At 42.6% G+C, this 24,409-nt stretch overlaps 1 protein-coding gene across 1 annotated transcript in view; it reads right to left on the bottom strand.

Annotated features, from left to right (window-relative positions):
- Nucleotides 1-2,291: 2,291 nt before the first annotated feature.
- Nucleotides 2,292-24,409, bottom strand: part of LOC138969643 (fibrillin-1-like) — a 26,834-nt gene continuing 4,716 nt past the window's right edge. The window contains exons 4-24 of the mRNA XM_070342501.1: nt 22,166-22,294; nt 19,257-19,379; nt 18,477-18,602; nt 17,542-17,700; nt 16,887-17,009; nt 15,759-15,899; nt 14,773-14,895; nt 14,284-14,409; nt 13,808-13,933; nt 13,333-13,455; nt 12,751-12,906; nt 11,737-11,859; nt 10,854-10,982; nt 9,229-9,351; nt 8,532-8,657; nt 6,684-6,806; nt 6,166-6,282; nt 5,421-5,585; nt 4,474-4,596; nt 3,630-3,839; nt 2,292-2,965 (exon numbers count right to left, since the gene is read on the bottom strand). Coding sequence (XP_070198602.1) covers nt 2,718-2,965; nt 3,630-3,839; nt 4,474-4,596; nt 5,421-5,585; nt 6,166-6,282; nt 6,684-6,806; nt 8,532-8,657; nt 9,229-9,351; nt 10,854-10,982; nt 11,737-11,859; nt 12,751-12,906; nt 13,333-13,455; nt 13,808-13,933; nt 14,284-14,409; nt 14,773-14,895; nt 15,759-15,899; nt 16,887-17,009; nt 17,542-17,700; nt 18,477-18,602; nt 19,257-19,379; nt 22,166-22,294 — 2,942 coding nt within the window. The 3' untranslated portion in view covers nt 2,292-2,717. The remainder of the gene's footprint in view (nt 2,966-3,629; nt 3,840-4,473; nt 4,597-5,420; nt 5,586-6,165; nt 6,283-6,683; nt 6,807-8,531; nt 8,658-9,228; nt 9,352-10,853; nt 10,983-11,736; nt 11,860-12,750; nt 12,907-13,332; nt 13,456-13,807; nt 13,934-14,283; nt 14,410-14,772; nt 14,896-15,758; nt 15,900-16,886; nt 17,010-17,541; nt 17,701-18,476; nt 18,603-19,256; nt 19,380-22,165; nt 22,295-24,409) is intronic.

Raw genomic sequence — 24,409 nt, 5'->3', positions numbered from 1 at the left:
ATGTATATATTGTGTGTGATACGTGGAAATGTGATACTATTTATTTGCATGTATGATACAGGTACAAATGTGATAATTGTAGGCTTATACTAGTGATTACTGTGTGTGATACATGAAATGTGATATGAATGCTGTTTTTATATGTTATACTCTTACTTTCTCCCAAGCGCAAGACAAATTCTTCTATGAAAATTGAAGCCAATAAAATTTGAGTTGAGTTGAGTTGAGGTTATTTCCCTTTGACCAACGGGGGTGTCCGTCTATAAGTCGTTGTATAATTTTAATCCACCAATAACTCCCTAACCGTGTGTTTGACTGGTCCCAATTTTTGTAAGGACCGTCTCAGGAATGTATAGAACCTGTTCACCAAGTTTGGTGACGATCGCTCCGTTCATTCTTGAGATCTACTTGCGAACACAAACACACAAATACCGCCGCAAACACACAAACACATCGAGTGAAACCTATACACACCCCTATACCGGGGGTGTAATAAGTGTGACAGTTTTACCTTAACTCGTCCTTCCTTTTTGCATTTAGTCAAGATTTGATTAAATGTTTTCGGATAGACTGGGAATCAAGACGAGGGTGGTGTGCGTGAGTGAGTGAGTGTGTGTGTGTGTGTGTGTGTGTGTGTGTGTGTGTGTCAGTTAAACCTTAATTAAGGGTTTTTGTTCATTAACATTCTAATTAAAATTAAAACTTTAGAATTACATTTAAAGGTTATTGTATTGTTCTTTATATCATCCTGGTTCTGAAAATATTATGATTAATATATCTTCTTCACAATGGAAATGTGCTCACAATGTGAGAAAATAAGATATTTAGAGAGGAGCGTGACCCGTCTCAATCTTCGGGTTTCGGTTAGCCAAGCCGTATTAAACATGCAGTCTCGGTAATGATTGGTTTTCAGTGTTGATATTTTAGGATCAGGCTAACATATTGACTAACTGTTTCATATTGCTTTACGTGACTTGTTTTTTAATATTTTTATTTCAACAAACGTGCAGCCCAATAACGTTTATTTTATTTTAAATGACATTAAGTTTGTTCGGTATTTTAAATAGTCACCTTCTTTTTGAAATACAATATACACAATAGTACAATACAGCAACTACAAACAAATTATATTAATTGATTGAACATTGGGTTTCCCTTCTTGGAACCATGTGATGCCATAGACCATTTATCCTGGACCACCAACTAGCTCTCTCTCCGCCGCTCTTTCTCTCTATTACGAGGTAGCGCCACTCGCATTTAGGAACCTACGCTTACATGGCCTTTCAGAAATCAGGGGGGGCGTCATATCCGGTGTCGATTGTAAACATGGACGAAGTTGCCGAGGTAAGTTCTGAAAATGCTAAAATAAACTCAGCAAAAGTGCATATGGAACATGTTTTTCGATGAGTTTTGTTAAGTTTAGTTTGGAGTTTTGGAAAATCCAGTTCATTGTCACTTCCCATTGTCACAAATAACTGGAGCGTGCTTTCTTTCCACTGTCTTCGAATCGCTGGCCTTTCAAACCGGACGCTAACGCGCCCCTGAAAGTCGAGAGTCGTAACCTCGAAGGGTCACGTGACGAGTTGGCGGTCCAGGCTATTTGGTCTATGCATAGATCGACTAAAACGGATGTTTATGCGTTTGGCAGAGAGTCTTGAAAAGAGTGCATGTTTTTGTGCGTTTAATTGTAAAAAAAATAAAAAGGAAGTCTACGTTAAGTTGATCGATATGAAAATGTAATTTGCATTTTTGTTTTAAACATAATATGCCATTTGACAGATACCTTGACAATCACTGTTCAACTCGACCGCTTGCGTGGTCTCGTACAATAATACGACTACTATATTTCCATCTGTGTTAAATGTCCTATTTTGGCCAAGATCTGGCCTTCCCTTGTCAACCCTATGTGTGTGTGTGTGTGTGTGTGTGTGTGTGTGTGTGTGTGTGTGTGTTTTATAATGTATTATACTGCAATGTGTTATAATCTATAATTGTGGGATATATCATCATTATCATTATTATTATTACGATATATAAAAGCATCCTTTCACTTTGGCATTTACAAAAGTACAGTCTGGCTGCTTTCTGCTTTGAGTGGGAATGTTTTGCTGGGTAAATTTCGTACCTGAAACCACTGTGAACCTGGCAAATTAGTTTTTAATAGAAATTAACAGATACAAAAAATTGGTATGTTATTCGAAGGTTTAATTTATGACAAAAATGTTGATTTGTGGTACGTGTACAAATGAAAGGATTTTCTTACCTCTTGTGAAAACCTGGATAGACTAATCCGCGAAAGAGCGCTAGTGCACGATATGCTACGTGGGAAGGACACACTCTTAAAGAATAATTATAAGCAGCAAAGAAGTAAGAGCGGTAAGAAAAGGGGTGCACGCTGGGAAAATATGATACAAACACGGGGGATCCAGGGGTCCGCCAGGTTCCCGGTGGGACTTAAGGGGTAGCGCCCCTCAGACCCTGCTGAGATCCAGGTGGTAGAGGCCCCAGAAAATTAGATCATTTTGGACACAATTATATATAAGCCACTGTAAGCAAGGACATACCTCCTGCCCCATAAAAACAAAACCAAGCACCCAAACAAACACCACATTTATACACATTTCCATGATGAGTTTATTTCAAATCTAGAATTTTATCTTAACAATCTGGAATTCCGGATTTCCTCACGGAAATGTCATCCGTGGAGTGAACAGCGCTCAGCCTGTAACAGTCGCTTCGTTGGCAGTCTTTTTACTCGTCTTCCCCACAGGGACACAGCGCGTAGAACTTCCGTCCGTGCTCCATCGCTGATTGGCCAGACACTTGGCTCCCGACTTGCCCCGCAACCGGAAGTTCTTGCCACAGCGGAACTTACATCGTTTCCGGAAAGGAACGGGCCCCGTGCGACATATGGCTGGCAGAAGGTAACCGTTGGTTGGTGGCTTCAGCACTGAACACGTCTTGGCTGAAACGTCAGATGTACCACAGACACACATCAAAACTGTGAACACTCCGAGAAAAAAAAAAAAAAAAGATTTTTGACCACTGCTGCGCCCCCCCCCCCCTTTTTTTTTTAACAATGACATTATTTTAGCACAACAAAATATTTGGAAAATCTACCTCAACTATCACATTTATTCTCGTGTCATTTCATTCAAACTGGCCCGTCCGTCACACTTACATATCAACTCTTGTTTTACAGGGGTCAAGTGACCGTCGCTCAAATAAGTAAACCCCCAAAATGACCCAACAGTACTATTTAAAAATTCGACAAAATCAGTTTATGTACAACTCGGCAACTTTTACATGCGAGAAGAAAGTCAAATCAATTATCTATCCATAATCGTTGTTTTCTTTAACTATTTTGTGTATTTCTTGTATAAAACCATTCCCATGGTGGGGATGTTGATGACATGAGCTGTCGTAAACGGCGGGTTTTTGCCTCAACTTTCAGGGGGTACCATGACAAAAAGAGTATTACAGCAGTGATCTGATAGTAAGCTTGGACATTCTCAATATTTTATGCCTGCATGCGAGACAAAGCCTACTTCAGGTAAAAAATTCGGATCGTTACAGGTACATGTATATCTACAGACCATATAAAGTTAAAAATACAAAACCACACATACCTTTACACGTGGGTGGCTGACCAGTCCAGGTAGCGTTGGGCAGACAGGTGCGGTAGGCGTGTCCCCTGAGCTTGTAACCACGGCGACACCGGTAGCTGCACACGGTACCTGGGGTCAGCCAAGCGTTCTGGTCCACCCGGGGCGTCAGCTGGCACTGCACCGGAACAAGTCGACCGTGACTAGGATTGGACAGGCTGGGACAACTGCTACCTGTGATGTCACCATTATTACCGTGTAGCCATTGTTATCAGTAGGAGCAGTAACAAAATAATCATCATCAGCAGCAGTGAAGTTGTCGTCGTCATCATCATCATCATCATCACCATCAACAACACCAACAGAAACGACAACAACAACAGAAGCACCATCAGTGAAGTCGACTTCGTCATCATCGTCGTCGTTGTCCGTCGTCACTATGCGGAAACAAGGTCATGCCATCATAATCCTTATTCTCGTCACGATTATCAGTGACAGCAGAAATATCAAAAGCAAAGACGCCTTCGTTGTTAATATTATTATCATCATGGCTATCATCAATTGCCGAAACTGCTAAAACACACTTTCTAATTATGGTCGTCATTTGGACAAACACTGAAAACAGTTTATGTTTGAGGTTAATTTGGACTTTAAAGAAAAAAAGAATAACAGATAAACGCTGAACACTAGTAGACACACACAAACAAACCATCAGGAAAAAAAACCGACTACAGATGAAGTCAGCAGGCACAAGGCTTATCTAACCCACAGGTTTGTACATTCGATCTAATAAAACGAATAACATCCAGTCACAAGTCACAAGCCCAAGACAGATAGCAACAGATAATACAGAGACAGAAATACTCACGGAAACATGACGTGTTGTCGTCAGCCAGTGTGTAGCCAGGTCCACAAGTGCATGTGAAACTTCCCCGGCTGTTCTGACATTTGTCTTCACACCCTCCGTTCTTCTGTGCACATTCGTTGATGTCTGAGGACAAAAGCAGCTGCCATCATTGCCACGCATTTTCGTTGATAACCAGCCTCTGGGTGACAAAAAGCACTCGTCTGACAACAAGCCATCAGACATCTTATAATAAATACTCAGATGGTATAACATTACCAGTTCTGTCGGTAAAAAAAAAGCAAGCAAAATAAAGTCAACTGCAAAGTCCGAGAGTCGGGCAGGGAGTCGCACACGTGGGCACGCACAGACATGGTCCAGGGGCGGAGCAGTTAAGCCACAGGGGGGGGGGGGGGGGGCGGTTACAACCTGGGGTCCTGGGCCGGGTAGACCCCTTGTGGGGTACAGGGACCTTCCGTTGAAGCTGAAGAGGTTTAGCTATTTTATGAACAATGTATGGCTTATTCTTGATTTTAAACATGACCAACTGGTGTCAGCAGCCACTCATTATTTCTTTTAAAGTTAGTATTAAATCTCTTTATTTTGACAGCCGGGGGGGGGGGGGGGGTCCGGAACCCCTGTAACCACCCCCCTAATCCGCCCCTGTGGTCGGATATCAATCCCTTTCGTCCCATTTCCGTCAGTTGTCATTTCGCCTCAAGTGATAACAAGATTGGGAGAAAGTAGTTAACATGTCGGGTCTACAAACTAAAATTTCAACGGGGTAAAATGCTTGACATTTGGTTGCGAAACAGAAACTGGGCAACATGGAGCTAAAGCACCAAGTGGTATACATGATCAAATCGCATAACACATTTTCATACGGCATTCACACACGCAAGCACGCATTTTACAAACAATCCCCAAAACCCTTACCGCCCCATCCTCTCTCTCTCAAACCTTCAACAAACCTCGACAATTTGTGCCCAGAAGAGGATAGATGGAGTAGCCGTTCTTGCAAATACATTCTTTTCTTGACGTTGACCCGGTTTTTGCCGTCGTCATGTTTGGTGGGCAGCTATGACAACTTTCGTTGCTAGGCAAAGAATCGTCACGTAATGTTCCAACGGGGCACTCTGGAGAAGAAGCAAAAGAGCGACCGGGTGTGACTTGGTTTATGTTGAGTGACTTAGTGCCAAGACTATTTTATAAGTTTGTAATCTATGACAGTGGTCACAGTAAGGTAAAATATAGAAGAATAAACGAGCAAATATATTGTGACAATAGTTATAGTAGTAGACTTTCCATCAGAGAGAGGGGGTAAAGAGAGAGAGAGAGAAAGAGAGAGAGAGAGAGAGAGAGAGAGAGAGAGAGAGAGAGAGAGAGAGAGAGAGAGAGAGAGAGAGTGAGAGAGAGAGAGAGAGAGAGAGAGAGAGAGAGAGAGACAGCGTGAGACAGAGACAGACAGACAGACAGACCGACCGACCGACCGACAGAGACACAGACAGACTTAGAGACAGAGGGACCGACAGATAGGCAGAGAGGCTTGAAGACTGACAGACAAAGGGACAGAGGAAGATACAGATAGATAGAGGAGGGGGAAATAAGATTTCAACATATCCGTATAATGGTTCTAAATGTATTCACGGTAAGGTGCGTAAAAGCAATCTTGGGCGCATGGACATGATTAAGCGCGAAAGGCAAAGCCACACTGACCAACACAAACGTCCTCCTGTCGATTGAAGCCAGGGAAGCAGTCACAACGGTAGCTGAGGTCAGTGTTGACACACAACTGGTCACACTTGTGGGTCCCATTCTGACACTCGTCCACATCTGAACACACAGGCGTATATTAGGACCGAAGGTTTAGCAACAATCCAGTTAGGTAAAACGTATTTCCTACCCGTCGACAATGGCACTTAATTAAATGTGTATAGAAAAACAGCAGCAGCAGCAGAAGCAATAAGAATAACAACAACAATGGCACCAGCAACAACAACAACAACAACCTTTACTATTACTTCACACACAGACACACACGGACACACAGACACAGACACAGACACACACACTAAAATGTTTACACTAAAAGTGACAAGCATACACCCCACACACACACACGCGCACACATCATTTAGCTTTGACTTTCAATTGAAGTTTCATCTCAAATCGTAGTAAGAAGTACGCGTTTCTAAACTCAATTTCAATTCTATGCCCTTGACCTTGACACTGACCTTGACACGAATGTCCATCGGGCCCTAGTGTGGTGCCAGGCTTCGTGCAGTGACAGCGGTACGACCCGTACAGGTTCTCACAGCGACCTTCACACAGGCTGCGGTTCAAACACTCGTTGATATCTGAAACGCAAAGAAGGTATACTACGATTTGGAAGTAAAATAAAGGACACTACGATTTGGAAGTAAGAACTAAGGACACTACGGTTTGAAAACAAGAAAGCGCACTACTGTTTGGAAGTGAGCATTAAGGACACTGCGATTTGGAATTAAAAAAAATAACACTGCGATTTAAAAGTAAGAATCAATGACACTACGATTATAGGATTTAAGTCGCGTGAAGCGATATAAAAACATTTAGTCAAGATCAACACCACAAACCAATCATCGCCGAGACTACATTCAGATAATCTCGGCTAACCATATCGAAGACCGGCACGGTTGGCCTAGTGGTAAGGCGTCCGCCCCGTGATCGGGAGGTCGTGGGTTCGAACCCCGGCCGGGTCATACCTAAGATTTAAAAATTGGCAATCTAGTGGCTGCTCCGCCTGGCGTCTGGCATTATGGGGTTAGTGCTAGGACTGGTTGGTCCGGTGTCAGAATAATGTGACTGGGTGAGACATGAAGCCTGTGCTGCGACTTCTGTCTTGTGTGTGGCGCACGTTATATGTCAAAGCAGCACCGCCCTGATATGGCCCTTCGTGGTCGGCTGGGCGTTAAGCAAACAAACAAACCGAGACAGGTCACGCTCGCCGCCGCGAAGAACGCGTCCGTAGTACTTACTGAACCTATTTTCTTTCATTCTGAGCACAATTTTAGATTTAATATGTCATATCTATATATTTTCGAATTCAGGAGAAAATGAGGAATACAATGCTATCATTTTTAAATCTGTTTGCAAAAAATCGATTTTAATGACAACTTTAATGAGCAAACTCATCAATTAATTTTTAAGCCTCGAAACTGAAATGCAATACCAAATTCCGGGCTTTGTCGAAGATTACTTGACCAAAATTTCAACCAATTTGCTTAAAAAGTGAATGCGTGACAGTGTCGCCTCAACTTTCACAAAAAGCCGGATATGACGTCATCAAAGACATTTACCGAAAAAAAAGTGTAGGGATATCATACCCAGTAACTTTCATGTGAAGTTTCATGAAGATCGGTCCAGTAGTTTTCTCTGAATCGCTCTATACACACACACACACACACACATACACCCTCGTCTTGATTCTCCGTCTATGTTAAAATATTTAGTCAAAACTTGACTAAATATAAAAAGGACAATACGCATTGGAAGAATCAAGGACACTACGATTAGGAATTAAAAAAAAATACTGCGATTTAAAAGTAAGAATCAATGACACTACGATTAGGAATTAAAAAAGGACAATACGCATTTGAAGTAAGAATCAATGACACTACGATTTTGAAAAAAGCACACGGCAATTTGGAAGTAGGAATGAAAGATACTTCGATTTGGAAAAACAGAATAAAAGACAGTACGATTCCGAAAATAAAGCACGTGCACACTACGATCTGGAAGCAAGAATAATGTACTCGAAACGGCATGTGACAAGATACAAAAGAACAAGTTTACAAACCGCAAGGCTGCCTTTGCTGGGGATTGTTACAGTGTTGACGCCAGCGTACGTTTAGCCGTTTATAACAATTGCAATATCGTGACATTTCTACAAATGTGAAAATGGAATACGTACTGAGCTGTTCATGAACGAGCAGATTCGACCGATCAATGTTGCAAGTTCTTAACGATGAAACCACTAAGTTATATTGCCATAACACACACCTGATTTATATAGCTATAACTCATAAGTGCATGAAACTGACCCACACACTGGCGATTGTCCTGGCTGGGGCTGAATCCTGTTTTGGTACACGCGCACTCGAACGACCCCACTGTGTTGGTGCAGACGTCCTCACAGCCGCCGTTGCTTCGTGCGCATTCATCGATGTCTGCATACAAATACAATACAATACAATACAATACAATACAACACAAAATAAAACAACACAACACAACAGCGAGAGGTCTCTTTGTCTGATGAATATGACGTTCCCCTTCGTTCTTCCTTTTGTTCAAACCCTCTCACCTGCCCTCATAGTATAACAGCTAGAACAACCATATCTCAAGCATACATCGCTTGATTTTGGGCAACAATTTAATGACGTTTGTTTTCCTTGAGCGAAAAAATCTATTTTTGCTATATTTTAGGCAACAATTTAATACTGTTAGTTCCGTATGATCAAAAAAGGAGAAGAGAAAATCAAAACCACAATTAGCGAAACAAACTACGATTTCCGCATTTCTTCCTAACTAGACGTACTTCAACTACTTATGTGCGTCGAAACATGTACATATTAAGATGCCAGTCGACAGGACCTTAGCTTGAACTAGAGACTATGGAAAACACTCAGCAGGTACGTTAATTTTTTCTTCCTAATTTGTTGTTTAATTTGTTTTAAGTTCGTCGAGTTGCCCACTGCTAACTCAATGAAACTCTCCGCTGGGTACAAGTGCACTCACCGTCGCATGAAGTTCCGTCCTCGTGCACCCGATAGCCATACGGACAAGAACACCGTGCACCACCCAGTGTGTTGACACAGCGGTGCTCGCAATGCCGCTGCCCCGTCTGGCATTCGTCAACATCTATAATTGTTTATGTTACAAAGAAAAAACACGAAAACAAAATTATAAACAATAACAAATGATAATAATTAATACATGATTTGTATAAAATGCGGGGCAGTCTCTCGATTTAGTCTCATTTAACGTTCGTCGGCAATCTAAAATAATGAATCGCAACATTTTTAATGTTCCTTCTTCTTTACGGTGTGTCAACTGATTCCGGCTATATGGTTCGTACACTGGATGTTCCCGTTCATATAGCCTCCTTTTTACAAGAGGGGGAATCGAGACGAGGGTCGAGGTGTATGTGTGTGTGTGTGTGTGTGTGTGTGTGTGTGTGTGTGTGTGTGTGTGTGTGTGTCTGTGTGTGTGTGTGTCTGTGCGTGTGTGTGTGTAGAGCGATTCAGACTAAACTACTGGACCGATCTTTTTGACATTTGACATGAGAGTTCCTGGAAATGATATCCCCGGATTTTTTTTCCATTTTTTCGATAAGTACCTTTCATGACGTCATATCCGGCTTTTTGTAAAAGTTGAGGCGGCACTGTCACACCCTCATTTTTCAATAAAATTGATTGAAATTTTGGCAAAGCAATCTTCGACAAAGGCCGGACTTTGGTATTGCATTTCAGCTTGGTGGCTTAAAAACTAATGAATGAGTTTGGTCATTAAAAATCGGAAACTTGTAATTAAAATTATTTTTGTATTAAACGATCCAAAAACAATTTCATCTTATTCTTCGTCATTTTCTGATTCCAAAAACATATACATATGTTATATTTGGACAAGGAATAAGATGAAATTGTTTTTAATTCGATTTCGGAAATTTAATTTTGATCATAATTTTTATATTTTTAATTTTCAGAGCTTGTATTTAATCCAAATATAACATATTTATATGTTTTTGGAATCAGGAAATAATGTAGAATAAGATGAACGTAAAAAAATTATTACAATTTTCAGATTTGTAATGACCAAAGTCATTAATTAATTTTTAAGCCACCAAGCTGAAATGCAATACCGAAGTCCGGCCTTTGTCAAAAAATTGCTTTACAAAAACTTCAATCAATTTGATTGAAAAATGAGGGTGTGACAGTGCCGCCTCAACTTTTACAAAAAGCCGGATATGACGTCATCAAAGGTATTTATTGAAAAAATGAAAAAACCGTCCGGGGATATCATTCCCCGGAACTCTCCTGTCAAATTTCATAAAGATCGGTCCAGTAGTTTGGTCTGAATCGCTCCACACACACGCACGCACAGACAGACAGACAGACACACACATATGTATACACCACGACCCTGGTCTCGATTCCCCCTCTATGTTAAAACATTTTAGTCAAAACTTGACTAAATATAAAAAGGAACACAGACAAAACAACTCAGGATTGAAGCAGCCGGCATCCAACTGAGGTAAAAATGTATTTTTTTTTTAAACAACTATCCTACAAATTACTCACGTAAAACCAAACTACTCTCGTATGTAGCACGAATGTAGCACTGATGAGCACTGCTATACTCACCATCACACGAATAGCCGTTCCTGTTGAGCGTGTAGTAGGGCGCGGTGCAGTTACAGGTGTAGCCCCCCACCGTGTTCACACACACCTGGTGGCACCGCCCTTTGCGTCCGTTTGCACACTCGTCCACGTCTGAATATACACAGGTATCAATAACTATCACATCAACTTAAAGGCATACTCGATCTCCGGACTTTACATGGGATAAGATTATCCCTCATCTTGAAAAGGTACCTTCTTACTTCTGCGTTTATGGGCTGAAACTCCCACGGCTTTTACGTGTATGACCATCTTTACCCTGCCATTTAGGCAGCCATACGCCGCTTTTGGGGGATGCATGCTAGGTCATTTCGTGTTTCTATAACCCACCCAACTCGGATATGGATTACAGTGATTCCTTTCGCACTTGGTCTTGTGCTTGCGCATTTACACACGACGGAGGATAAGGCACTAGTAGGTCTGCACATAAGTTGACCTGGTACATCGGGAAAATCCCCACAATTCCCACAGGGCACAGAGAGCTCTCAGGCTGCTCATTGGTGGTATGTGACCAAGTGGAGGGATGCATGGTTACGTATAAGCCTGGCAAGATCTGAGACGGCAAGCCGAACTGTCTTGAGGAGATTTGTGCTTTTAATTCACAAAGGCACGGTCCTTCCTCGAGGACGCCACGTACTTCCCACGCACACAATGGTTGACCATTACCAGGGACCAGTCTAGGACTTTACATGGGATAAGGGCATCCTTTCACTCACATGCATCTCAACAATCAAAAGTAAGGTTGTAATCTGTGCCCAGTAGGAATGTTGCGCTGAACTAATTTCGCAGAAGGACATGGATGTTAGTTCGAAAATAATTATTTAAGAATAAAGCCTACTCCTCTCACCATTGCACGTTTTCCTGTCGCGTGACAGCACAAATCCCGCATTGCACGTGCAGTAGGCACTGCCCACAGTGTTGACACAGCGGTGCTGGCAGCCAAAGTTCGCCATATCACACTCGTCGTAGTCTGCAACAAAAATTAAAGTCCCAGCTGTAAGCGATCTGGGAACCTTGAAATAAACACTTCAAAACTTGTTATATTTTTAAGAGTATTTTTAACTGCCGCTGAATGCTAGCTCGTCTCATAAACAGGATCGTATTATAAACGCATGAAGATAAATAAAAACTTCTTTGCAACGGAAGTTAAAGGCACACTTGTTCAGTAACTATAGATCTTGTGAGTCTTTTACATGGGATAAGATCATCTCTCCATTTGGTCACGTGTTACCAAACGCCAGTACCCCAAGGGCTTGCTGTGGTGGGTTGGAATAGTTTTACAAATTAATTTATCAAAAAGCCACTGGTTGCGTTTCTGAAGAATCCATTGGTGGCCTTAACAAAATTAGTTCATAATAAATACACTGTGCATAACAGCGCTCTGTTAATGTTTTTAATGTGACCAAGTGTAAGGATGGTCTTACCCAATGTCCAAGCCTGGCCAGTTTTTTGGTTTTTTTTCGTTCATGGGCTGAAACTCCCACGGCTTTTACGTGTATGACCGTTTTTACCCCGCCATTCAGGCAGCCATACGCCGCTTTCGGAGGAAGCATGCTGGGTATTTTCGTGTTTCTATAACCCACCGAACTCTGACATGGATTACAGGATCTTTTTCGTGCACACTTGGTCTTGTGCTTGCGTGTACACACGGGGGTGTTCGGACACCGAGGAGAGTCTGCACACAAAGTTGACTCTGAGAAATAAATCTCTCGCCGAACGTGGGGACGAACTCACGCTGACAGCGGCCAACTGGATACAAATCCAGCGCGCTACCGACTGAGCTACATCCCCGCCCGATCTAAGCCAGTGAGCCGAACTTTTTACACGGTATGAGTGTGCCGTTAATACAGCAGCGGCTTACCATTGCAGGGCTTAGAGGAGCCCGGGTTGCCGGTGTAGCCCTGATCACAGTGGCAGTCTTTGAGGGAAGCCTTGGCCGTCCCGTTGGTCGTGGAGCGGGCAGGACAACGCTGACAGCGAGTGGTGGTGGACGGTCGGTACATCCCCTGCGGACACGCTGGAACACTTGGCCAAGTTAGTGTACGTTGGGTTAGGGGAACGATGGCAGATGTTTTGGACCGAAGAGATAATGGTATGTGTGGAATTGCTAAGAATATATAGACACTACACAGTAAGCCAAAACATGGTGATATGTTATTGGTATTTGTGTGTGTGTTTGTGTGTGTGTGTGTGTGTGTGTGTGTGTGTGTGTGTGTGTGCGTGCGTGAGCGTGTATGTATGTGTGCGTGAGCGCGTGTGTGGGGGCTAGGGTGTATGTGTGTGTGTGGGGGGGGAGGGCAAGGGTGTATGTGTGTGTGTGTGTGTGTGATAAGTGTGTGTGTGTGTGTGTGCGTGTGTGTGTACCAAAGCGTACGCGCATGCGTGTGTGCTTGTTTGCTTGTCGGTGCGTACATTTCGCGCCCGCATGCGTTCTAGGTCTCACCCTGGCAACCCTTGGGCCCCACCCGGCGGTACCCGACACGGCAGTCACAGGTGAAGGCACCCGGCGTGTTGACACACACCTGTTCACACCCGTGTGGTTCCGCGTCGTCACACTCGTCGATGTCTGAAAGAAAATGGTATGGACAATTGTTGTTTCTATTTAACTGTATAAACACAGAGATTGTTCTTGTCTATATAATTAACATGTCCAACGATCAAAAAGACATTTCAATATGCATTATGAATATCAAGCAATGATGGAATACTATATGCCCAATAGTAGTAGTGCTTACACACACATACACATATACACACACACACACACATACACACACATACACACATACACACACACACATACACACATACACACACAGGAGAAAGAGAAAGACAGAGTGAGAGAGAGGGGGGGGAGAAATAATGCGTTTGGATATGTGCAAGAGTGAGAGGGAGATCGCTAAATGATTTCAGCACACCAAGACATCCCGAAGAGTCTTCAGCAAGCCTGTATCCCTGTCTGTTGCAGTCACAGGTGAACGACCCCACCGTGTTGATGCAGATGTCAGGGCACGGGTTGTCTCCCTCCATGCACTCGTTGATGTCTGAAAACACAAAAAAGTCCTTTCAAATCCTTGAGTTGAAAGAAGAACAGGAACGTCACTTCCCAAGAATTATTTCTGAAGTCAACGAGTTCTACCTTGAATAGTTTAACAATGAGGGCCAAGAAACCTGTGTTAAGAATGGAGGTAATGTTATAATTCTGATAAAGATGACTGTTTTAAGAATTCACCATTGTTAAAGGCAACAAAACAACAACAATAACAACAACAACAACATCCACAACAACACCTATACATACATACATACATACATACACACTAAGACAACACACACATACACACACACACACACACACACACACAAACTCACACACACACGGGCAGTTACTTACCAACACAAGACGTGCCATCCCGAGAGAGACGAAAGCCAGCGTTGTAACAGCTACACTCATAACTTCCCTCTGTGTTGGTACACAACTGCCGGCAAGGGTTTTGATCCAGGAAACATTCGTTGACATCTGTCATCATCATCATTATCATCATCATCATCATCATCATCATCATCATCATCATCATCATCATCATCATCATCATCATCATCATCATCATCATCATCATCATCAACGTCGTCGTCGTCGTCGCCTTTGTCGTCGTCATAATCGCAGAAGCACAAGTATAGTTTCACTTCATTGTTACTATGCTGCACTGATGACCCTTTGTTGTCAAGACAAAAATACAGATATTACCCTTCAAGTTTCACTTAGTAATTTGGTTAGCCTGAATGGTTTTAAGGTTCAAGAAAGTCATCATTTGTAAATATCAGAAAATCTTGATTTCCACATTGGATTTTCATCCTTGTAAAAGACAGAAGGGAAACGTACCGGTACAAACACCTGTGTCCTCATCCATGAAATAACCAGTGCGGCATTCACAGACGAACCCTCCGTCAGTGTTAACACACTTGTGGCTGCAGTTATGTGCCCCTGTCTTGCACTCGTTTTCATCTGAAACGTCGTCATGGTGATACCGATTTTTTTTTTTATAAAGTCCAGTGCAAACTAAATGTTATTTCATAAGGACCTTTCGTGTGTCTTACAGAAAACTTGACATTTATCTTGACTAAGTTCGCACGCTGTTCTATTTTTCGCTTTCTTGTGCTCTCTCTCTCTCTCTCTCTCTCTCTCTCTCTCTCTCTCGGTCACCCCCCCCTCTCTCTCTTTCTCTCTCTCTCTCTCTCGGTCACCCCCCCTCTCTCTCTCTCTCTCTCTCGGTCACCCCCTCTCTCTCTCTCTCTCTCTCTCTCTCTCTCTCTCTCTCTCTCTCTCTCGGTCACCCCCTCTCTCTCCACCTTATTGAGCTTAGTATGGAGCATTTAACTGAGTATACGGGCCAAGGCTATCACGTTCACAGCTAAACAGCCCGTATAGTCCAGACGTCACGTGACGGAAAGAATGTTATCACCATTGAACTGTAATCCACCTTATTGAGCTTTGTATGGAGCATTTAACTGAGTATACGGGCCAAGGCTATCACGTTCACAGCTCAACTTATATAGCCTATGATTACAGCCCGTATAGCTCTAAGCAGAGATCTCCTACAGTATCCTCTCTCTCTCTCTCTCTCTCTCTCTCTCTCGCTCTCTTTCTTTCGTTGTCTTTGGACGACACGCAAGCGCTGGAAATAATGACAATTACCACTGCATCAACCAAATAGCAAACAAGCAAATGATATATCGTTTAGGAGAAGAAAACAAAATCTCAAACTCCACCTAACGGCCATGGAGTTTTCGACGTGTTTCAGCCTCATTAAAACACGCTTGAATAATACTTATTACCTTTCGATTTTGTCCAAAGAACAGAAAGCTTACCTGTGCAGGTGTGACCGTTCGTTTGAAGCGTGTAGCCATCCCCGCGACACTGGCAGGTGTAAGAACCCGGGGTGTTCATACACACCTGGTTGCAAGAGGCTTTCACCACTCCGTTTTCGTCCTCTCTGCATTCGTCAAGGTCTGCCAATCATCAACACGTTCGCAAATGAATGTTGTCGGTACTTCTAAAGGCACAGTACGCCTCCCGTAATTTTACGGAGGGCACCTAGGATGTTCAAAAGCGGTGAGTGTGTAAATGAAAGGGTGTTTGTACCGTGTGTAAAAGCCTGACAGTATCTGTGATGGTTTACGGGAGGCTTACTGTGCCTTTAGCCTTTTTCGTTCAATCGTCAAAGCTTACTGGTATAATATTCTGCGCGTCTACAACACAAGAACACCAGTGGGACATGCACAACGTAACCCATGGTTATTGGCTACCATCTCAGTTATGTAGCAGTATAGAAAACGATGACTTACGTCTTATGATAGTAACTCTTAATTGTATACACGGAAAAAAAGGTGAACATTTGTATTTGTTGTTGAAGGTAAAAAAAACAAACACCATTTGTAACACAAATAAACAAATTAAAAAGGGTAATTATTGGTATTTTAAACATAGACAAAACAAAACACAAAGTCACCTGGGAGTCAAGAAATCTTTCAGGGCTCCCCACGGACACCCCTCATGGTGCGTCCCGGGACCCCCACTTTTAAATGTTAGAGGGTCCATGGACCCCCACTGCAGTATTTCAGAGGGTCTCAAGGGTCCAAAAGCCGAAAAGTCCCAGTGTACTTATAAAACATAATGGTCGCGTATAGTGTACTGCAAAGTGTCGATTGCAGTCTGAAAATGGTATCTACGGTACGCACGCTCTTTTAAAATCTAGTGCGTCCAGGGACCCCCTCCATTTTCTAGTACGTGTTTTCGGCTTCTAGTGCGTATAGGACGCAGGGACGCGCGCTATGGGGAGCCTTGGCTTACGCCTTCTGTGACATTCATACTTCAGAATTATTCCGATAACTTTTGTCCCTGTACCTTTTTCATGCATACAATAGTTGCCTTGAACAATAGTGACACCTGCAAACGGAGCAAACTTGCCTGGCCAAATCTAAAATCTGGTTACCTACCCTCACAACTTCTTCCGGCAGAGTCGACGACATATCCGATGGGGCATGCGCAGAAGGCAGTTCCGGGAATGTTGACACAGGTGTGTGAACAACGCAAATAACCTTCCCCACACTCATCAACATCTATAAATAGAATTAAGACAGTGACAAAAGTTCGTGTATCCTGAAATTTGATCATTGGAGACAAACAAATATCTAGACAAACATGGATGTTGAGAATGACTTTAAAGCACTTAAAAATGTCTTCTAAAAACACAACATTTATCATCAGACTTAACTGACTGAACTTAATGCGCAAATACCTGGTCAGCAAAATTTGTGCTGCTTGTGACACACGCATGAAAACGGAAAAATCCTTTTTCTTCTGCAGAAAATGCGCATCAAGTTACACTTCTTGCGTTCTTCCATTCCATTCGACAAGTCATTTTAGAAATGTGTTGTAAATGTCTGATTTTCGGTTATGGCAGATTGTGAACACTTTCAAACTGCACTTACATATCACTCAATATGCATATTTGCATGTTTTGGAATAATAAACACACTATATAGCTTGCAAGACAGCAACAGAAACAGGCGATGGACGAAAGCTAGATTGATGTTTTACCTGAAAAGTCAAAAAGTGAACCAAATCTTTATCACTGAGTCGAGTCCTTACCTTTACATTCTTGCATATCGGCGGGTGATCCTCTGAAGCCTAAATCACATACACAGTCAGACAGCGATAACGCCACCTTGCCTGGTGTGGCGTGCGCATGCGCGGGACAGAAACGACAGGCTTGCGCAGAATCATCAAAATACTGGAGTACCTCACAAGCTGAAAAGAAAAATTAATACTCAAGCATGAGCAGTATTTTAGCAGTAAGCAAGTGAAAAGAGACATTGAAGAAGATACACTGCATTTCGTGTAAGAGACCATTTGCATCCTCTGAAATCTGTCCACGATTTGATATGGGATGAGAGCATCTGTTAACCCGCCATTTGTCATTTCTTTATTGTCCCATCGCTGAGAAATTTGGATCGCTTCCTCCCAGTGGAAAGCTAGCAGCAACAGAGTCGTGCTACCCCAAAGTCAAGGGATCCATTTGATTTTTTCTTCTTTCTTTCCTTTATTGTCGCATCGCTGGGAAATTCGGATCGCTTCCTCCCAGTGGAAAGCTAGCAGCAACAGAGTCGTGCTACCCCAAAGTCAAGGGACCCCTTAGATTTTTTTTTCTTTCTTTCCTTTATTGTCCCATCGCTGGGAAATTCGGATCGCTTCCTCCCAGTGGAAAGCTAGCAGCCCCGTGATTTGTATTTTTTTTTTTTACATTTTTACAAATCACGGGTTAACAGCATCCCATCCACTTGAATGCATGCCAAAAATCGGGAGTCTGGGTGTTTCCTAAGTTGTAATAACTACTGTATCAGGGCTCCCCACGGACGCCCGTCCCAGAGGGTCCCGGGACCCCCACTTTTGATGTTTAGAGGGTCCGTGGACCCCCTAAGCGGAGTTTTAGAGGATCCCAAGAGACCCGGGTCCCCGTAACCCCTGTGTATATATAACGCATTGTGATCGCGAATAAAGTGATATGAAGTGTTACAGTGTCTCACCAACACATGTTCTGTTGTCTGGACCCAACACGTGACCAAGTCGGGTGCAGATGCAGGTAAATCCACCCGGGGTGTTGACACACGTGTCTTCACACAGATCAGCGTCTGACACACATTCGTCCACATCTGAAAAAAGAAGACATGCAATCTCTGTTGTCTATTTATATTTTAATTATTTGCAACGAAGAAAACCAATGTGAGACTTCTACAAGTGTTGATTTTGCTTATCCCTTTTCACCTTTTTTTTCTGTCTATATTTAGCAAAGCTGTCAAGTTGTGTTTGTGTTGATTTTGCTTATTTTATTCTCAATTGACTGTTATTCCTACTATGTAAACTCTTATTTTGTATTTAAAAGTAAGTTGACTGTAATTAAGTTTCAAAGTCTTATTGGCCTAAAACCATAGAGCCCTAAGCCACCCTTCGCTTCTCATTACGTACTAAAAACTCTTCTTTATTAAAAAGATCACTTTTGTAATGAAAAAACGATTACAACACACAAGGGAACAAGAGAGAGAGAGAGAGAGAGAGAGAGAGAGAGAGAGAGAGAGAGAGAGAGAGAGAGAGAGAGAGAGAGAGAGGGAGGGAGAGAGAGAGAGAGAGAGAGAGAGGAGAGAGAGAGAGGGAGAGAGAGAGAGGGAGAGAGAGAGAGGGAGAGAGAGAGAGGGAGAGAGAGGGAGAGAGAGAGAGAGGGAGAGAGAGAGAGGGAGAGAGACCCGGGTTACATTTGTAATTTGATTACGTTTTTGACACCCTTGTTAAATATCATACACAGCACTTACCGGAACACATGACCTTGCTCTTGTCAAGGACGTAACCATGGTGACAGCCACAGTGGAAGGATCCCATAGTGTTGTTACACACTTGCTGGCACCCGCCATTATTTTCCTCACACTCGTCCACGTCTGCAAATCGGAACCGTCACTTTTACAAGTGAGTTTAATAATACCCGCCTCCTCCTGTGAACTCATATTTTTCATAGAATCAAAAAACAAGAATGAAAAGGTTCTGGAAAGTGTTAAGTTTAAAAACAACAAGTCGCGTAATGCGAAATTACTACATTTAGTCAAGTTGTCGAACTCACGGAATGAAACTGAACGCACTGCACTTTTTCACCAAGACAATACAGCTTCGTCAATCCCCCGCACGTGTAAAACGCAGTGAAATTGACAAGCCAGTCAGTATAGCGTGGTAGCGGTTTCGTTTAGCAGGAGCGCGCGCTTGTCTGTATCTCTATTCGTTTTAACTTTCTGAGCTTGTTTTTAATCCAAACATAACATATTTATATGTTTTTGGAATCAGGAACCGACAAAAAAAAGATGAAATTGTTTTTAAATCGATTTCGGAAATTTAAATTTAATCATACTTTTCATATTTTTAATTTTCAGAGCTTGTTTTTAATTTGAATATAACATATTTATATGTTTTTGGAATCAGAAAATGATGAAGAATAAAATAAAAGTAATTTTCGATCGTTTAATACAAAAATAATTTTAATTACAATTTTCAGATTTGTAATGACCTAAGTCATTAATTAATTTTTAAGCCTCCAAGCTGAAATGCAGTACCAAAGTCCGGCCTTTGTCGAAGATTGCTTTGCCAAATTTCAATCAATTTGATTGAAAAATGAGAGTGTGACAGTGCCGCCTCAACTTTTACAAAAAGCCGGATATGACGTCATCAAAGACATTTATCCAAAAAATGAAAAAAACATCTGGGGATATCATACCCAGGAACTATCATGTAAAATTTCATAACGATCGGTCCAGTAGTTTACTCTGAATCGCTCTACACACACACACACACACACACATACACACACACACACACACCACACACACACACACACACACAGACAGACACACATACACCACGACCCTCGTCTCGATTAAAACAAGTTAAAACATTTAGTCAAAACTTGACTAAATGTAAAAAGGCGTTTGTGAACAGTACATCGACCCAAAGTGCTTTATAATGGAGAGACACACAAAAAATGAAGTGAAATCTTATCTCCGAAAGCGTCCAGTCACAGGATGGTCTCCGAAAGCGTCCAGTCACAAGATGGTCTCCGAAAGCGTCCAGTCACAGGATGGTCTCCGAAAGCGTCCAGTCACAAGATGGTCTCCGAAAGCGTCCAGTCACAAGATGGTCTCCGAAAGCGTCCAGTCACAAGATGGTCTCCGAAAGCGTCCAGTCACAAGATGGTCTCCGAAAGCGTCCAGTCACAAGATGGTCTCCGAAAGCGTCCAGTCACAAGATGGTCTCCGAAAGCGTCCAGTCACAAGATGGTCTCCGAAAGCGTCCAGTCACAAGATGGTCTCCGAAAGCGTCCAGTCACAAGATGGTCTCCGAAAGCGTCCAGTCACAAGATGGTCTCCGAAAGCGTCCAGTCACAAGATGGTCTCCGAAAGCGTCCAGTCACAAGATGGTCTCCGAAAGCGTCCAGTCACAAGATGGTCTCCGAAAGCGTCCAGTCACAAGATGGTCTCCGAAAGCGTCCAGTCACAAGATGGTCTCCGAAAGCGTCCAGTCACAAGATGGTCTCCGAAAGCGTCCAGTCACAAGATGGTCTCCGAAAGCGTCCAGTCACAAGATGGTCTCCGAAAGCGTCCAGTCACAAGATGGTCTCCGAAAGCGTCCAGTCACAAGATGGTCTCCGAAAGCGTCCAGTCACAAGATGGTCTCCGAAAGCGTCCAGTCACAAGATGGTCTCCGAAAGCGTCCAGTCACAAGATGGTCTCCGAAAGCGTCCAGTCACAAGATGGTCTTCGAAAGCGTCCAGTCACAAGATGGTCTCCGAAAGCGTCCAGTCACAAGATGGTCTCCGAAAGCGTCCAGTCACAAGATGGTCTCCGAAAGCGTCCAGTCACAAGATGGTCTCCGAAAGCGTCCAGTCACAAGATGGCCATGCAGAGACATAGAAAATGCTGAAATCAACCAGCAATGATTTTGAAACGTTAGTGGCCTATCTGATTTTGTATTTTATATGTGTTCAGGCCAAAACACAACCGTCCAGGCTATTACATGGGATAGGATCACCCTTGGGCTTGGAGACATACCAAACATCTACATCCAATACTTGTCCTCCCTACACTGTGAGATTTGTTTGGGCAGAATCACTTTTGTAAATGGCATCAGTGTCAACCTTTGAAAAAAGCTTAATTCTGCATACAAAGCAGCCAAGATGTTGACCGTTGATATGTGTCCAACTTAAACAAGAAATTCCTCCGAGGTAGGAAAAACACCCCCGTCCTTACCATTCTCACTGCCACCAACTGAGAAGGTTATTTCCCTTTGACCATTAATATGTCCCTCTATAAGTCCTTGTAGAATCTTAATCCACCAATAACTCCCTCACCGTGTGTTTGACTGGTCCCAATTTTTGTAAGGACCGTCTCAGGAATGTATTGAACCTGTTCACCAAGTTTCTTGAGATCTATATGCGAACACAAACAAACAAACAAACACATCGATCGAATCCTATACACACCCCTATACCGGGGGTGTAAAAAAAAACACCTATGGTTTCATTCATGGTAAAGGCTTAATTATTCGTGGGGAGCTGTTAAGATGTGGATTGTCGGTACGTGTCCAGCTCAGTCAAATATCCAGGCTTTGATTCCATGTAAAGGCCTGTGTCTGACAGTGGGTTAAATTGCACAAAAACATCACATGTTTGTTTCCCTGTTACCTATACATGCGCTCCTGTCAGTCGCCGTGGAAAATCCCGCTTTGCACGTGCACACAAAGGATCCGTCAGTGTTGGAACACACCCCATGGCGACACACCTTGGTTTTGTACCGCTTGCATTCGTCTACGTCTGAAAAATATTCAGCACCGTGAACTGTACATAGTCTGAAGAATGACCAGCCTGGGTTGAGACATGAGAGAGACCGTGAACTGTGCATAGTCTGAAGAATGACCAGCCTGGGTTGAAACATGAGAGATTGTGTGTACGCTCAGCATTGTGACAAGCTGATATTTGAATATAAGGCGTTGCTAAAAGTCTTCTGTTTCTTGTGTTGTTTTTTTGTCCAGTGGTCAGATAATACACTCTCTCTCTCTCTCTCTCTCTCTCTCTCTCTCTCTCTCTCTCTCTCTCTCTCTCTCTCTCTCTCTCTCTCGGGGCGGGGACGTAGCTCAGTTGGTAGCGCGCTGGCTTTGTAGTCAGTTGGTCGCTGTCAGCGTGGGTTCGATCCCCACGTTCGGCGAGAGACTTATTTCTCGGAGTCAACTTTGTGCAGACTCTCTTCGGTGTCCGAACACCCCCGTGTGCACACATGCGCACGAAAAAGATCCCACGTTCACAGCGAAAGTCTCAGGGCTTGGAAAACACGAAGACACGCATGCATCATCTCTCGTCTCTGATTATCATGATCGTATTTCGATACTTTGTCGAGACAAACTAGTGGGGCTCGTATGTTGCAGACGCACTCATAAATCATTCACATCTTGCAACAAACATCATACTTTGTGGTATTGTTCCTTATAATTATTTAAGGGATTTCAGATACAGAGCCACTTCAGAAATCGTTTTTTTGGTCTTTGATAGGGAATAAAAGGCTGCATTTACAGCAGACGAAATTCGTACCAAAAGCGCTCAGCAGTAAATATTCCCAACTCAGCAAATGTAAAATTCAATGGTTTGCCATGCACCAGAAGTTGTCTGCTGATAACACATGCATGACATAAATACTCTTATGGGTATTTTTGTGTTCTGGTATTTAATTTGATCGTTTTTAGAATTTTATATATCCGCAGCATGAAAATTCAAGATGGCGGCCTCCGCAACATTGCGTGTTTTGATTTGAGCGAAAACAACGTTTCTGAAGGTAAGTTTTCAAGAATACGCATCCATTCACCAATGTCACATCATTTTACTGTTTAATTCTCCCCTGGGGTCTGTTATTCATCGGGTGAAGCGCTGAAATGCAGAGTAATCTTGCAATAGCTCATCAAGCTGGATTGTGATGCTGATAGATCTAGATCTATCTGTTGATTACAAGTAAGGAAATCATGATCGCCACGCTGGTGATTTTAAACAGATTAAACGAACTTTGAATAAAAGGCGAGGAGAAAGAGATTGTTCATGGTATGATGAATGATTAGTCCTGCCTACGTTAAGGACTTCCATAACTTCATAAGGTGGGGAGGGGTAGAGTCAAAAACTGAGTGAGGGTAGGCCAGATAGTAGGATGACCAGCTGGAGATAAAAACACTCCACTCCCCATGTCTTTACAGTGTTGTGATCAAACTTTCAAAGACGGTAGGTAACAGACAAAAGCATACAGTGTATGCTAATCAAATGAGATAAGTGGTTTTGAAAAATGAAGAGGTACCGCTCTTTGAGTTTTACAATTTTGGTTTGTTGCTTGTTTCTCATCCTTTTGCTTATTTTAAGTTGACCGTGCATTGGTGTGAATTTTATTTTTACAGGATATATACAAGAGTTACACCACATGCCGGTTCCTGGGAACAAGCGTTCTGCATTTATTCCGGTGCCACAGAAGGGAGCCGATTTCACTAGTACTACTGTATCAAGGTTTGTTACCTAATACATCTTAACAGTAAGATTTTTTTATTTGTATTAATTGGAACATGTTTGCACATCATTTGTAAGCGACCTCTGTGAATTTGATGGGTTTAACGTACGAACCCTCACTATGGTCAACATTCTGTTAGCGACTGTTTGAAGCGAATAAATGTAGCGGTCAGAAAGATTCCAGAATCAGTTGGGTCACTGGAAACTGTGTTTGTTTGTTTTTTAACCTGAAACAGTAAGAATTATACGAATTCATGAAATACAATTTTCTTTCATTTTGGTCTGTTGTGTGAAGACTTGCTAACCCGGCTTTGACCGACTCTCTGAGATAGTAAACATTATTCAAATACATTCAAATAAAAATGTCACTTTTCATCTTTTGTGTGAAGGGTA

This window comes from Littorina saxatilis, linkage group LG6 (genome assembly GCF_037325665.1).
Source record: "Littorina saxatilis isolate snail1 linkage group LG6, US_GU_Lsax_2.0, whole genome shotgun sequence".
NCBI lineage: Eukaryota > Metazoa > Mollusca > Gastropoda > Littorinimorpha > Littorinidae > Littorina > Littorina saxatilis.
Note: the sequence above shows the minus strand (reverse complement) of the source record. Positions and strands in the feature narration are given on the sequence as shown.